The 16,756-nt window shown below is 39.9% G+C and overlaps 3 protein-coding genes and 1 long non-coding RNA gene across 4 annotated transcripts in view; 3 read left to right on the forward strand and 1 right to left on the reverse strand.

Annotated features, from left to right (window-relative positions):
* Positions 1 to 16,756, forward strand: part of LOC145438922 (uncharacterized) — a 254,138-nt gene that overhangs the window by 139,005 nt on the left and 98,377 nt on the right. The window lies entirely within an intron of this gene.
* Positions 1 to 16,756, forward strand: part of LOC145438943 (uncharacterized) — a 118,730-nt gene that overhangs the window by 100,271 nt on the left and 1,703 nt on the right. The window contains exons 2-3 of the long non-coding RNA XR_013915058.1: positions 16,088 to 16,358; positions 16,424 to 16,525. This is a non-coding gene — a long non-coding RNA (uncharacterized LOC145438943). The remainder of the gene's footprint in view (positions 1 to 16,087; positions 16,359 to 16,423; positions 16,526 to 16,756) is intronic.
* LOC145438926 (metabotropic glutamate receptor 7-like) overlaps positions 4,207 to 16,756 on the reverse strand; it is a 48,924-nt gene continuing 36,374 nt past the window's right edge. The window contains exons 18-22 of the mRNA XM_080316320.1: positions 8,909 to 9,109; positions 7,277 to 7,550; positions 7,117 to 7,199; positions 6,835 to 6,959; positions 4,207 to 4,818 (exon numbers count right to left, since the gene is read on the reverse strand). Of these exons, the coding sequence (XP_080172446.1) occupies positions 4,704 to 4,818; positions 6,835 to 6,959; positions 7,117 to 7,199; positions 7,277 to 7,550; positions 8,909 to 9,109 (798 nt within the window). The 3' untranslated portion in view covers positions 4,207 to 4,703. The remainder of the gene's footprint in view (positions 4,819 to 6,834; positions 6,960 to 7,116; positions 7,200 to 7,276; positions 7,551 to 8,908; positions 9,110 to 16,756) is intronic.
* LOC145438941 (uncharacterized) lies at positions 10,764 to 11,959 on the forward strand. Its single transcript, XM_080316341.1, has 3 exons — positions 10,764 to 11,059; positions 11,406 to 11,558; positions 11,622 to 11,959. The coding sequence occupies exons 1-3, from the start codon at positions 10,972 to 10,974 to the stop codon at positions 11,714 to 11,716; spliced, it is 336 nt and encodes a 111-aa protein (XP_080172467.1). The 5' UTR covers positions 10,764 to 10,971; the 3' UTR covers positions 11,717 to 11,959.

The raw sequence follows: 16,756 nt of genomic DNA on the forward strand, positions 1-16,756 counted from the left end.
CGAAAATCTCGTTTGATTCGTCTTATTGAGTAATGTGGATTTCTAAATCCGACGACTATATAATCGTACACGTTAACGATAGACCTGAATTACGACGGGAATCAGGATAGATTATTATGAAGCGATGCTTAGTTACTGATTGTAATGTTTTAAATTGGTTCTGAGTTAGCCGTATGATTTGAGCAGTATGCATATGGCTCTTCGTGTTTCGGTCGCTAGTGCCCATTATACCCGATTCTCAACTTCATAAGCTTGTGTGTTGTATGATTGATGATGGGAATTGTGAAAATTCGTACAGGAAAAAAAACAGGTCACCAGCAAAAAAGTCTGGAAAATACTGATCCCGAAGGAACCCATCGTTGTGCAATGTACACTGTGCAATGTGCATCGAGTGTCCAATTCGCCAAATTGATACATTATATGTATACAAATATATCTCATATAGTCTACTGGTTTTACAGGACGTTACAGTAGTTTCTCGTATGGATGTACTGTACTATCGCATGGTCAAGAGAGGTAGGCACAGCTATAGCCATTGTTGTTGTTCAACATTCATGGCGCTGCGACACCTGTAGCCAATTAGACAAAGACATGTTTCACCAGACCGATATTCTTCTCTATTATGATTCCTGACATGTCGACTGGCAGCGCAATTCGCCTTCGATCTAGGCTTTCTGTAATACACCGCTTATGCTCTTATGCGGATCGGAGCCTAGATAAACCTCCAACGCTTACGAAGCGATTCTCTACAGCAGTGTTTCCCAACCTTTTATGTTGTCGGAGCCGCATTTCAAGCATCAGAGTATGTGTGGGGCCGCATGAAAACATGTAGGCGTCCTAGGCGACTTCTGACTAAAATTTAAAAGCAGAGGTGGTCAAAGTAGCCAAGAAAGCTACTCAAGTAGAAGTAGAAGTAGCGACGTAAAAATCTACTCAAGTACGAGTAGAAGTACTTCTTCCATAAGCCACCTAAAACTACTTGAAGTAGAAGCAGAATTGACTGACTTTAAATCTACTCAAGTAAGTAAGTAGTTTTGAAAACAGTCTCAATTCGTTCGCATGGACTGTTAAAATCTGCCAATCGAGCTATGGGAAGGTGCATGCAGAGAGCTTAATTCGTATTGATGCATCCCAAGAGGTATCAATTTTCAACATATTAAGCATTCTTTCGCATCATGGGATGCAAATTATAGTATTGATATGAAAATGCAATACTAACCCTTTGTTTACTAGAAAACCCCGTTTTAGAGAACATTATGGCATGGCGCCCTACCCCATGTTATAAGGCCCCAAGTTTAGGCGATGAGCAATACGGAGATCGGAGAAGTTATATCGGATTCGGTTTCAACACTATGCGCGATTAGTATACGGTAATAACAAATATTGTGGATCGTAAAATTTGTATTTGGTGTAGCTTTATTTTTATTTTTTTATTTTCGGTTGCTTTTATGCTTCAACATGTATGTTCTACAGAAAAAAGGACTGAAAGTAATTAGAACTCAAAGCATGATACTCGGAATTGAAAGTGAAATACAAATATCACCTCTAAAAAGCAGAAAATATACGTCATGTCTTTTATCCATAAAGCTTCAAAGGTGACGTTCAAAAAAGCCAGGTGTAACGTTAAAAAAAGCCAGATTTTCCAGATTAGCAGGACACGTCATTGGCTACTAGATTACGATATGATAGGTAATTGCTAGATTGGGAAACGGTAGTTTCAAACGTTATGGTGGGCCATATTTACTGTGATGAAACAAATTTGATATGGGCGACAATGCAGTGTGAGCGGAACCAAGCAATCCGGTACCTGAATTATATTCACTGATACTTTCGTGAAAATATAGTTGTCACTCCATAACTACTGTGTGCGAAGCGCAACAAAATTTCTGGGCTTTAGTTGACTTTTATTAATATTACATGTTGGTACTCCGTGAAAACAGCCCCGAAATTCTTCTGGCTATCTTTCGTATGGGGGGTTAAACTACTTCTACTTGACAAACTGAAAGTAGCGAAAAGTAAGTAAGTAGATCACAAAATATTATGACGTAGAAGTAGAAGTAGAGAAAGTCAGATCTACTTGATTATGTACCAGAAGTAGAGGAAAACTACTTGAGTACTTCTAAAAAGTAGAAGTACTTCGTTACTGATCACCTTTGTTTAAAAGTAGCTTGCCTACCTCGGGATCTTACCATCCAGCTAATTCAAAAGCATGCAGCCTACATAGATTTCTATATATTCAATATCGGTTATTTTAGCATTGATAGGCGCAGATTGGTGAGCGCTATACATTGAAATAAACTGAAAATACATATCATCACTACAACATACTATTATATCCAGGGTTGCCATACCGTCCTTATTTCTAAGATTTGTCCTTATTTTGAAGGGTCACGTCTTAGAAAACTTAACTGTCCTTATTTCTAAGAAACGTCCTTATTTTCGACTTGCGTCCTTATTTTGTCTTATTTTCAACCACTACTGAACTTCGATCGTTTTTCTTTGGTATCTGTGTTGCATATTATTCTAAAATTATGCTTTCGCGTCGAGATTTTATGACATTATAACTGAAAGGAACTCTCGTGACATACACACCACAAGATTGAACTTTTAAGTGGTGAGATAGCTAGGGCAGTGAGTGGTGGTATAGCAATTTAGTCTGTACTAAGATACCGCACCGGACGTCATTTTAGCAGTAAACAGCAGTGCCAGGTTCCTGCTGTTTTTGGTCTACGGCAGAATAAGCTCAAGCTGTGGGGAAGGCAGCATTTATTGTGTAGTGAAAAAAGGCGCAGTGCAGTCGACACATAGGTTAAAAAGTAGTAAAACTAGAAATCATTGATAAATTTATCTAAAATATATTGCACTTGCGCATACAGTTTTAGCTACTCATCATCATCATTGGTTTATTAGCAATTTTATCAGTTCAATACACCACAAAAAATGCGATACAATGAATAGACAGGAAGATGTCGAAGGGACTTGGATTTGTCAATGGAATCGGACACCCACCTTGGCCTAGGCGTAGTAAAGAGGAGGCATGCACACTGAATGAAAGTAAAGAATACAGTATAGAAAAAGAAAGCGACAAGAAATAGGGTGGCATGTCATGGGAAGCGAGATCGATAGGTCAGTCGTGGTCCGGTAATCTTGAGGATGGACTGTATTTACTACTAAGGCTTAATCTGATTAGTTAAAATAAGCAGGCGTAATAACGTTTTTTGCGACGATAATGAGATTCCAGCATCGCAAATAAGTTTTCTTTGGCCAGGACCAAGACTACAACCATTGTTATTGGAGCTCTTGCTCCATACGCTCATAAAATGATTTCCTTATTTTTTGGTCCATGTCGATGGCAACCCTGATTATATCGTTATGTGATAGCTCTTCAATCTTCATACATTCCAGCACTTGATGCAGAATTTTGCGGGGACTATACGTCCATTAATATTGGACTTGTTGCGTGTTATACTTGACACTGAGTCATTATTTTGATGTTAGTAAAATTGTGTCGGAATTTACTCTTAACAGAGACGATATATTAAGGTCTATGACAATTCAAACGGAAGCATAACTTGAGATATATCCTGGTCTGGCGGGTATTCATCCATGCGTTTGACAATGGTCTGCAAGAATTCTCTTTAAGGTTTTCGGAAACGGCCTTGGACGGCTTTAAACATAATTATTATCTCTCATTTCAGCATTCATATACAGAAATTGACTGTACCTATTCATCGAAACAAACAACAATTATGGTCTATTATATTTTGTGCAGGCATATATATCCCTGATTTTGTGGCATATATTTAGAGCTCAATCAAAGCAGCAAGAAGGTTACCTTGGAGCCACATGCGGCTCTGAGAGCCTCGGTTGGGAATCACTGCTCTATAGTCACCCCCTGCCGGCCTTGGTCCCGCAACTCATTTGCGTAGCAGCATTGGATGTGGAAAGATATAGGCTACCACGATTCGCTACTCGCCACTACACATGTATACAGTTGGCTTTAGAATGATTATAAACTATGCACGCTATGCAGTGACCATCAAAACTATCAGAACTCACTTTCCACAGATACCCTAACATTTCTTTTGCTCCGAGCTCCGACTGTAGCTATACAGTGTAGATTGAATCCCCAATCGCATCAACTATAGTTTATAGGTGGCACATCATGTCACCCGCAACCAAGATTGACGTTTCACCACACACGCATGATACAATCGACGCAATTCTATTTTGCTACAAACATTCTCATGATATATGAAATCATGCGGAAGGAGAAACTTACGATGCGACATTAAACACTCAAACCGGCAACTGTACCTGCCGGCCGAATTAGGATATTTAGCGAACAACATAGTCAAATTAAAATCTTTAAACACTTTTCGACCAGAAGTGGAGCGTCCGCCTTCTTGATCGATAGGTCGTGAGTCGTTGGTCAGATCAGAGACCTGATCAGAAAAGCTGGGTATCTGTGGATTCCCCTTCTTGGTGCTCAGCATTTCCGGATACCATGGAATTTGGTACAAGACTTAGAAAGCCTTACAAGGCTACTGTTGAACATTCCTTGTCCAGTACATCGCCCATTCCATGGAATGCATATGCAGTGCACATATCGTATGTACGTGTATCAGGAGTTGTATATGCCGTAAAAACATCAAGAACTAAAATATATAAGGTCCTATCTCGCTTGTGTTTCGCGATTAATGTCACGTGACACCGGTACGGTCTTCCGTAGGTATTTGCGAACCTTCTGTTTTTGCTCGGCGAACAGATCGCGTTGTCCGGTCGGGTTCCAGATTCGCAGTGGATTCTGCACGGGATCTTGAATAAGATAGAAGATTGTGTCGCACTTGTCGAATATATAGTAATCTATATACTAGAAGGGCTCATTTCGATATTGGCTACGAGCAGCGAGGTGCTCAAAGTAGTCGACGTTGATACTCAAGTATAGAAGTATGTTTCCCTCAATTGCAACTAGAAGTACAAGTCTCCGAGAAATGTCAATTTACCCAATTATAAGTAGTAGTAGCATTAGTAGTAGTTATTATCTCCAAGACATGTCCATTTTCAAAACGACTTCAAGTGGCAGTTGAAATTAAGGTCTGAAAACTAGTTGACGTAGGAGTTTACAAAAGCGTATTTCATCGAAACAGTTGAAAGTGGCTACATTTGAAATTACAGCGTGAATCTTCTCGACTAACGCAAAATTACTGATAATATCACAGATAGAATTTTCGAAAATATATTTAGTCACCATGAATCCATGATCCGTGGGCGAATTTCCCCCATTGAGTTGACGATTTAACTCATAATAGTTATGCAAGCATAACCCAAAACTATACTTCCTAATGCTGCTTTCACATACAGGTCGCGTAAATATGCAAACCTCCGCATACCCTTAACAGTAGAAGCTAAGCCTATACGGACGAAGGGATCACAAGCATACGAGATAGGAATGTGTAACGTTTCACTGCGTGGCAGTACATTGGTCAGTGAGGAAGAAAGTGTCCTAAGTATCTTTTATACTTTATTTTTTATCATCATATTTGAAGAGCTTCTTGGAGGTACAGAACTTCAATATACAATTAAATAGTATATTCATATTGAAATGAACCCGAATATTTTCGGCTGACACTCGTCAGGGGTAATCGTCAGCAACTAGTAGAGAATTGGAAAGAACATTGTATATCAACAATCGTATCACAGAATATGACGTCACCAGTATTTGTTATTAGTCAGTTTCTAAAAGCTCCTCAGCTCGTCTCACTTGTCAAACTGACTGGATGATCGTCAGCATTTACCCTACGATCGTATCACGGCACCGAATTAAGCGTTGTTTTTAAAATTCGCTATCCTGTTAACAAACACCCGTGTGCCTAATACTATAGGGATGGTGTGAACGAGAGGTTCACGTTCGCGTTCTGTGTGTGAGCCTTGGTAGGTTCTGCACTGTGAACCTTTTTCATAGATTACAATTTTCACGTCATTACAACAGTTTTGGTAGAACTTCTTTGCGTTTCAACTTCGCACCAACATTCTATGCATGGCCCTGGCAGCATGGAAAAAATTAACACCAAACGGACATGCACCTTGCCAATCTCCAAAATTTTACTTGCTTTGTTACAAAGGTTTGCTCGAAATATCCAGCTTTCCGTTTCTAAATATTTAGTGACTCTCTGCTGTGAGCTTGACCCGCAATCGCACAACATCAAGAGTGACATTCACTACATGTAGGTAGTCAGCGAATGATGCTTATTCAACAATCAAAGAAATTGATATCATTGTCTGATGTAAAAAATGTAACGGGTGTACGGGGTCAATCTTGATTTCATATGTTTATTGTGTCATAAAACCAAATCCATGCGATGCGGGTGTTGGCTACTGCTGAATAACTTGTTAATGGGGTAATATCGATAGAAAGTATAGAAATCCGTTTTAAACTCAAACGCCGAATACATTGTCCGGTCTGGCCTGGACCGTTAACGCGTAAGCTTATGTTCCCATGCAAGTCCTCATCGAAATTGTTGGCAAGGCGACGGAAGATATCGATTTTCTGGGATTATTTTATCATTTGATTGCTCCGGTTGATACATTTGGCGACGTCTAAAACGTGAATACGTACATCAGCATTGTGGCATTGTGTGGCCCGAGTTGTCGCTAGGTATCGTGTACTGTAGATTAATAAAGGCTATCACTTCAATGAAATGTTAGGTTAGAATTAGCAATATGGCGTCACGTTCGCGTTCACACAGAACCTTTCAAAAAGTTTAGCGTTCGCACGAACCTGAACCTTCCAGAGGTTCACACCATCCCGGCCAATACCAACAAAACTCTCACCTTGACATCACGGACTCAGCGGTATTCAGCGCGGGTTTCGCTATCATGACGTAACAGCGCGGTACAAACAAACAAAACAAGATAGTGATCGCGCTAAACGACAGAGCAGCGGATACGGTCGCCAGCTGAAAAACAATTGGACAAATATCAATCAATTGGACCAATCAGTTACGACAACCGTTTGAATAACACAATCAATTCATAAGCACAATAATAGCTACAAGGATCTACGTTTTTTGTACAGTATAATGTGCCGAAGAAATACACGAAGAGCCTTCCTACCTTGAGAGGGATATCCGACGTGTTCGTGGTAAAAATTGGTATGAATGAAACCCAGATGACTAATGTTGTGTACATCGCGAAACCTGTGCAATAAAATCACGCGGCTGGAAAATCGATTCCAAACACTCGTTTGGATTAGCTGTCAGGAAGACACACTTACCTATAAAAAGGGTTTCTTTGAATCCGGTGGGAACGTTGCGATTTATCGTCGCAAGCACAGTGCAAATGATAATAATCAAAAATGGATAGATCAGGCCGTACAATATTTTGATGCTGGCCAGCGTTTCGCAAGTCCTGAACACGGAGTCCGCAAGAGCCACCTCCAGTACGTTCGGACTGTCCAAGACGAGCCAAATTGCTACCGCCGGTATCTGGATCGCAGCCACAGCCGATGTGATTAAAGTAAACTGCGTGGGTTCGAGGTATTTTTTTGCCTGTCCAACACGGATTCAGTTAAAAACCATACTTTTTTGGAATGATCAACAAAGTAGAGATGTACAGGGTCAGGATCTTGGATTCTAACCGGACAGCAATCCGGCAAGTTTTTTCTCAAACAGGATTGGACCCGAACTCGCATTTTTGCCTAACGAATGATCCGGATCAGGATAGCATTCTAAATTTATAGTGCACGAAAGTGACTTTTTGTTTATTAACTTATTCGATGTTTTGTATGAACTTGTAATCAGCTGATTTCAGCATTGCACCATTATTTCGAAAAATCCCTGATACCAAACTTCAATGCATTACTGAGGTGTAATTAGAAAAATATCGACGACCGGGTCAAATAGATTCTCAGCCTCGTGCAGGATATTTTTGTATCCGGATTTTAACATTTGAGACGGAAACAGGATCCAGACTGGATCAGGATTTCATTTTATCGAACAGGATCGTATCCGGATCCCGAAAAAAACATGATCCGTAGATCTCTGCAACAGAGGTGGTCAAATTGGCCATTACTTTCCATCATTGGTATTCATTCAAGTAGAATTAGACGTAACGTCGGCATTTTCTATGCTAAAGTGCAAGTAGAAGTGACTATTTCCTAGTATGTAAAAAGGTACATAGTATAAAGGTATATAGTTTGCCTGAAAATTAAAAGCTGTCAAGTAGAACAAAAAATAATCTGAAATCACAACCACTTCAGTGCAAGTTGGCCAAACCGACTTCCGTACTCCAAAACGTATAAGTATACTTCGCTACTGACTGACTACCATTGGTAATCGAGGAGGTTTTATATAATTCCGCAAAACTTATTCAGGTGACAGGGTGTTTAGACTGCGTCCACTTCAACTGTCTTTAACCTATCCGTCGTACCTGTACACTACTTACAATTTAGATTTGGTCAGGTGTGAAGTAGCGTTGTAATAACGGCCTGGCGGTGTCGCATCAGTGACACAGTGGCATGTTATATTATATAATTTGCATCTATTCGTGGACCAGTGCATTGCTTCGACTTAATGCAGTTCAAAGTTTTTTTGTAATTGCTAGTTCTTCTTGCAAATGAGTAGAAATTTACGGCATTACTTCTACTTGTACCTTAGTATCACCAATGACCAAATCGACCACTACAATCTTCTGACTATATAAAAATAGAGCATTTGCTATAGCCAGAGCGTAAATATCGGTGTTGCACTACGCACTAACTTAAGAAAGAATAAATATCATGATAGCATATAATACCATGGTTAGTTGATAATAATAATCTATCCACACATAGACACTACGGGCGTGATATTCGGGCTACATAGAAGCGGCAGAAACAGCATATGTTGAAAATAATATCGATAATTACCTTTGTTTTCATGATTCGTTTGGATTGAAAGATGAACACCACCCGTATGGTCTTCATAAGCAGTCCGACGTACATACAAGTCGGCCCGATAGCCAGAATCACTCGAGTAAAGGAGCATGAGATAGCGGTTGGATTCAAGGTCACAGTGAAGCAGTTGAAAAGCGTAATATAAATACCAGTCAAAACGAAAAAACAAAGCTCCTGAAAAATGAAACCGCATACCAGAAAGGGAAGGCGGGTTCCTGCGTGTCGTTTTTTTATGTTCACGGTGTTTTGACTATAACGATACGGTTATTTTACACCAGGCCGATATATTTTGTTGTGACTCGTGATCTACCGACTTCCACTTTCTTGTGTGTATAATTGGAAACGGTGCGTAAGACAACGAATGTTTTTTTGCCATTTTGGCATTCCAATTTCGAGAATTCTATTCATACTATGTATAGACTATCCCAATGTTACATTTCTCTACCATGGATAATATGACACTTCCGGTTGGGATTGGTGTACTGGTATGGGGGCTACAGCGCAGCGGTACGATTTCCATTGGTATGCTATATTATACCATGCATCGAACCACGGTTAAGGAATTCCTTATAATTGAAGAAATAGATTGATAAAGAACTGAAATGAATATTCGTATAATCAAATTGCTAGGATTATTACTTCCTCCTTGGACTTGAATAATCCCATAATTATATTGTTAAAATACGTAACTATTGCTCATCTAACGAAGTGAAGAGTGCCAAAGTATACTATGTGAACTGATTGAGTCATTTAGTAGGGATGGTGTGAACGTGAGGTTCACGTTCGCGTTCTGTGTGTGAACCTCAGATATTTAGAGGTTCACGTTCACAAACGAACCTTGGTAGGTTCCGCACTGTGAACCTTTTTCATATATTACAATTTTCACTTCACTGCAAAATCTTTGGTTGAAATTTATTGCATTTCAACTGCAGGCCACTCTATGCATGGCGCTGGCAGCACAAAAATCAACACTAAACGAGCATGCACCTTGACAATCTCAAAAATTTTGCTTGCTTTGTAACAAAAGTTTGCTCGGATAATCCAGCTTTCCGTTTGTGACTCTCTCCTGTGAGCTTGACCCTCAATCACACAACATCAGAGCGAAATACACTAACATGTAGTCAGCGAAATTGATATCGTTGTCTGATGTAAAAATATAGCAGGCGTACAGGGTCAATCTTGACTTCATATATTTATTGTGTCATAAAAACCAAGTCCGTGCGATTGGGGTGTTGGCTTGTTGGGTAATATCGGTAGCAAGTATAGAAACCCGTTTCACACTCTGCTCAATATCAACGTAGCAACTAGCAATACTCTGAGAATACACTGAGAATAAGCTAAGCTAGGCTAAACTAAGCTAAACTATGTGAAGCTAATCTGAGGTTCACACTGGCAGCGTAAATTGTGCTTAGTCAGGCGTCACTGAGATCAGCTGATTGTTCGCGCGCTAACAACAAACATTCCCGGCACGATGTCTATTACGGCTGTGATTTTGCAATCTGCATTAATGGATCCGGAGGTACTGATCGAATTGGTAAGGCAATTCCCAGCGCTGTATTTAAAGTCACACAAATTGTATGGCGACAAAGTGGCTATGCAAACTGCTGGGAACGCGTGAGCTGGGATGTACAATTTCCAGGTAATTATAAAAAAAAACGCGTACAGTACTTCGAACTACTCACCAATTGCTTTGCTTATTTTTTCTCATAGTTGATGAATGTAAAAGAAATGGAATTATCTCCGTGATAAATATCGACGGGAGAAAAAGAATATGCAAGAACAAACCAGATCTGGTTCGGGAAAGTCAAAATACAGGCTGTGGCAGCTAATGCCAATGTTTGATTTTCTGGATGCAGTTGTTGAAATCCGAAGGTAAATGACTATTAGTTACGGTACTGATTAGATACGATTTCCTATCATGAAATAAATTCATATGTTTATTCCAGCACATATTCAAACGTCGACGAATATTGTAGTGAAGAACAGGATTCCCTGAAGGATACACATAATGCCGTCGATACATTACACATGACCCCATGGATACACAAGATCCTCTAGATACACATGACCCACTAGTTACTTTGACCCTGACTGAAGTTCTGAATGGCGGTTTGCAGAATCAAGGTTAGTACAACATTCAAATTTCATGTAACATGAAAGACGTTGGTCAAGACCAATGTTCCCTCTAATTTTTGACGAGTCTGCGCACACTCACCAACTCACTGCGCATACCCTTGGACAACAGTACGTAACGACTAAAAAAAGGTCATCACTTCGGATTTTTTGTGCACAACTTAGATTTTCTGTGCGCAGAGACTGTATCAGCGATGCGCGTTTGCGCAGCTTGGAGGGAACATTGGTCAGGACTTTAGTTACCAGCAGCTCAGTTCAGTTACAAATATTAATTGTGAACACCCTGTCAAATTGTATTTCGTTATGTATATAGAATAGATGGCCTATCACTCTACAGGACCATTGCATTCTGGAGATCCAGCACCACCGTTGTCAAGTGATTGCAGCACGCCATTAAGCAAACTGGTTCCAGGAAAGCAAAACAAACAAGACTCACGGTCGTCAGATCGTGAGCGAATCATTCTTTCTGCGATTGAACGCCTTACTGCAGGTAATTATTACAATCTTATTTATGAAAAAAATATCGTGAATGCATCTAGTTTAATTTTTGTAGATGAGAAAGAAGACGAAGTTGACTTATTCGCACGCATGCTTGCACCGCTCTTGGAGAAGTATGAATCCAGAGAAAAGGCTGAAAGTGGAAATTGAAATTATGAAAGTAGTTGCAGAAAATTGAAGTGAAGATTAGTTGGAGACATGGAATATGTAGTAGCCTCATCCCTTGCCAGTTTTCATGGTTTTACTGGGATGCGCAAATATAATGTCTGTAAATAACATGCAGTTCCCTTCTTTGACTGTTTACTTATGTTTCAATTGTGATGCACCCATATACTTTGTGTATATTGGCATGCAGTAGCCTTCTTTCCTGTAAATAACATGAACCATTTCTAACCTGTTGTTATTTGTGTCAACCTGCAGAAGGTCTTTACTGTGCAAAAAGGCCCTTACGACTGATCAAGTATTGGTGTCCGGCTTTCAGCTTCAGTGTAAACCAGGGTCCATCACTCAACAAAGGTTAATAGGAATACATTTATTCTACAACACGGAATGTTTTCGTTCAGCTCACAGTATAACAATCAGATAAACTCATATTAGTACGGTCGTGCAGTAGCCTACTTCATAGGAAATACAACATGAAAATGGAGACCAGCATGCATTCTACTAGAGTTGCATAAATGTTGGCAACTTTCTCAATGCCACACATACAGCAACAATTCCGTATATCGTAACAGTGGAATCAAAGTATCTATTTTTTAAAACTTGAAGAAATACAGTTTTTGAAAATTTACAATAATTTTCGGCAATATCTTAACCATGCTAATGTCTGTCTCACTAATTCAAAGTTGATCATGGTGAATATATGTCTGCAAGAAGATGAAAACTTTACTTCAAGTCCATTTTCTCAAAATGTGTTAAATTGACTCAAGTCATTTTGATACCACTGTTCAACATTAATGCGAGAGTGAGAGACAGTAGATACAATTACCAATAGCAAGTTGATATTGCACAGGAGCATACAACAGTGTTTGACAGCAAGACGCCTAAAAACTTCCAACGTGGCAATAGTTTCAATGTTCTCTCATTAAGAACAGACTTGACAACTTGAAAATTTTCAGCTTCTACAAATTAGATTAGAATTAGATTACCAGCATTTCATTCTATAATTTCATTCGATAATTGTATACTCTTTTTGAGTTGTCTAGATCACAACCAGGAAAAGGCCTTAGCAAATTGGTTTCAAAGGAGTGCTTCATCCGCAATGAAAACATGAGGGAGAGGAGCAACTTCCCCAGGAAGCGGTTTATCTGGGGGTACACTCAATGTCTTTCCCAAAACATGTTTGCCAAAGGCCGAATTCGCAAATATCGAGCTGTCGCATTGAGCACCGTACGCACCAATGTCAACCACTCTGAACTTGTATGAAGCATCAGCAACTGCTAGTAGCACAATACTAAAATATTTCTTATAGTTGAAGAATAATGAGCCAGAGTTGGCTGGTGCTTGCGACATGACATGCTTCTCGTCTATTGATCCGAGGCAATTTGGAAAATGCCATATTCTATTAAATTCTTCAATTCTTCTTCTTCATGATTGTGCCGAAGCTCTTGAACAAGTCGATGATATTCGCCTAAAAATATAATAATACATCAAATGGTTTCTAATCAATGATCTGTTTTTCAATGTAAGCAATAGGAGCGTACAATTTTTTTTTTCAAATTTTATCGGCTTAGTCGTCAAATCGTCACGTTACCAAATTTGACTCAATTCCAACCAGTAGAACCCGAGGTCAGTCAAATTGGAATTTCGTTCATTTTACAAATAATAGTATTTACGGTGACCAATTGCATCACTCGGTCATGACTAAAAATCATGTTCCAGGCAATGTTACCTCTAATTTTTGACGAGTCTGCGCACACTCACCAACTTACTGCGCAGACACTTGGACGACAGTGCGTAACGACTAAAAAAAAGGCCATCACTTCGGATTTTTCGTGTGCAACTTAGATTTTGTGTGCGCAGAGACCATGTCAGCACTGCGCATTTGCGCACGTGCGCAGCTGAGAGGCAACATAGGATTTCCAGGTATGCCTGTAGAGCAATGATTCCCAACCGCGGCCCCCAGTTAGCCTTCTTGCGGCCCCCAGAAAATATTAGGAAATCGAGTTATGACAACAAATAAAATTTATATTTATAAAATACACTTGCTTGGCCTGGAGTCTGGAGTTTTTAATTAGGATTGCAGGAAAGTGAGTAGATTGCTATCGTCACTAGGTAAAGACAGGACCATAACTGCCGCATGTGAAATCCCCAACAGGGCAAAAAATTATTTCGTGAATTAGCATAAATTATAGAGTGTTTTTTCAAAATTATGCATCTTTTTCAAAAATTTTTCACTCTAGGCGTGATTTCATGCTGCCAAATATCGAGATTTTTGGGTAGTCATCCCTAAGAAAAAATGCGTAAAATTTATAAAAATAGGCATTGGGCAAATCGGCGTTGGCCATTACCGCGCCACGACGCACCAAGACATATTAAGTTTTAGGCCATGTAACATGCGACTCCAAGAAGTGGGTCAGAACGATCGGCAGCGAGAAAACCTTGGCCCAACAGGACTGCCCTTATGATGACTGAAGACTTCGTTATATATACAAAATACTGCCTAGGTAATCTGAACCTCACGGGACAGGGAAAAATTATATTCCAGTGAAGAAATAACAATTTGAAATCGTGTGCGTCTTTCAGTTCAGAAGCCTACGTTTGGGCGATTCTATATTTTTGATATAGCAGACAGGAGGTCACGAAATAACTTGTTACGGAATCATACTAACGGGCACTACAGTTTCCAAGACACCTTACTCGGCTCTACCGGTTAATCTGATTACGTGAGAAGCGAGGACAAGAAATTGATAGCAATATATATGCAATTCCCGATCATATTGACCGATTTTATCATCAATTATCGAAAATTTTCGCGCTTCGCTCTGGCCCACTTAACAGTACCATTAGTTTTGTGGCAACAGCAAAAAGGTAACAGGGGTAGGTTTATCATCCTATGGGAGCCCAAGACCCAAGTTTATTTTATTTTTATTTATTATTATTTTTGGGGAGGGGGCTGACGAAGTGCTGTTTCGTACCTGCCAACGGGTATACGCTAGTAGATGTTTAATTATTTTTGAGTAGTCCCACCTTTTCAAACACACCTCCCTCGGCTCTACATGTAAAACTGATTACGCGAGCAGAGAGAGGATAAAAATTGATGGCAATATATATTCGATTCCCGATCGTATTGACCGATTCAATCTGAATTATAGAAAATTTTCGCGCTTATAGGCGATAAAAGCTGACTCACAAAACTGCCCCGAAAGCAGCATAATTGGTAGTCCTATAGCTCACGACCGAAGCGTCCGAATAATTTAATAGGTCTGGTCATTATCGAAAGCTAGTGTTGCAATGAATGCAAAAATACGAATTGAAATCTCGCCAGCGCAATAAAACTACTCCTAAATAGCCACCAAGGGTCGATTGTTCTGAGCACTGGGAGCGCAGCAGCACAATGACCATAACAATAACGATTGATCAGAATACTGCCGATTTTCATATATTGATGACTATTTTGGGTATGTTTCATTGCCCTGGTATTGGTGCGACCCCGACCGACTCTGAAATTCTAAATTTGGCCCTGACACCGAAAAAGGTTGGGAACAACTGCGGTAGAGGTAGGGATGTCTTTCCTATTTGTTTTGATCTTGACAAGGGCCTATGGTGGTGTTTGGATGGAGACATCGCCAATAAACAAAAAAAAAAGATACGGCACGGATTAGCAGGAAATTGGTCCACCTCATTGAAATAGCCAAGTGGAAAGGATAGTGAGATAATTGAGAATTGGCTATGCCATTGAATAGTATTTATGAGTTGAAAAAAGCATTTATGGTACTTCACATAACAACAGGGGTTAAACCCGCTCAGAGGCCAAACGCCAGACGCCAAACGCCGCGCGGCGGCCGAATGTCTATACGGCGTTTGGCGTCTGGTTTTCTGAGACGCCGAGTAGCTATACGGCGTTTGGCGTCTGTTATGTTCAGACGCCGATTAGCTATACGGCGTTTGGTGTCAGTTCAGACGCCGAGTAGCTATACGGCGTTCAGCATCTGGTATGTTGAGAATAGGGTTTGATTTGAAGGTTGAGGCTTGAACAGGAGTTTTCTGCAGCTAAATCTAAGCAAAGCATGTCATATCATTGGCCAGTAGGCAAGTGATTTGATGGTTGTTTCGTGTGTACCTCTACAGTGTACACTGACTGTACCGTACACGCTACGCTACTAAGTGACGACATCGCGTGTGCTTCGGTGCTGGGTCGACGCTGAAGATCTGGCTGCTTGAGAACATACACGTTTCGTATTAGACAGATCGTCAGTCACGTTACTACAGATACTGCATGATTTGTTGCTGGAAACTTAACTACCGCAAGAAGATTACAGTATGTGACGTGTAGTAACAAGATATTTTATTGTTTTCTAGTAGGCCCATAGTTAGTTAGTGATTGATTCTAGACTATACTGAAACAGCTGCAAAATCCTTTGTATCTCCACTTCACGTATGCTCTGGTAAATCAACAGTTCGCGTCACTGAGATCGTATTCAAGACACACTTAAAATTTCGTTTCCATATTTCTCCGTAAAATTCTACACAAGTATACTCCAAATGATCTTCGGTTGTGAGAAGTTCAAGGTTAAAGACCAGGATTGATGTTCAAAAAGATGGATGAAATTGTGGAGTACTTGCTTTGAAGGTTTGTGATGCGTTCACGTATTGAGATTTGAGAAAATTGATTTGCAATCTACTTTGACGTAATAGGCCGCCGAACTCTACCCGATGCGAACCTGGATTTTGATCATTCTCGACGAACTTGCGAAAGCTACCGCCAGCAGTTTTGTCAAATCTTACTTGATGCGACGGGTATGTCAGTCAATGTTGGATTAAAACCATTTTAAATACGTAGTATGTTTTGCATGCAGATGAATAAGAATTGGGAGATTATTGCATTGAATGCAGTGGTCAAAACCCAAAAAAACATGAAATGGGTAGGGGAGATGTGGTACCGATGAGACAGTGGGACCGAAAATACTTGAAAAATTATCTGAGATAATCCTATGATTACAGTACGCGAATTTGTCTACAAATGCATTC

The sequence above is a fragment of the Botryllus schlosseri genome, chromosome 5 (assembly GCF_051294905.1).
Source record: "Botryllus schlosseri isolate E-star chromosome 5, Bs_hap1, whole genome shotgun sequence".
In the NCBI taxonomy this organism is placed as follows: domain Eukaryota; kingdom Metazoa; phylum Chordata; class Ascidiacea; order Stolidobranchia; family Styelidae; genus Botryllus; species Botryllus schlosseri.

What these genes read in the sequence shown, in the direction of transcription:
- LOC145438941 (XM_080316341.1), top strand. Translation starts at nt 10,972, where the DNA reads ATGGATACACAAGATCCTCTAGATACACATGACCCACTAGTTACTTTG. An exon ending in TGGCGGTTTGCAGAATCAAG is followed by an intron (nt 11,060 to 11,405) that starts GTTAGTACAACA and finishes ATCACTCTACAG; the next exon opens with GACCATTGCATTCTGGAGAT. An exon ending in GATTGAACGCCTTACTGCAG is followed by an intron (nt 11,559 to 11,621) that starts GTAATTATTACA and finishes TAATTTTTGTAG; the next exon opens with ATGAGAAAGAAGACGAAGTT.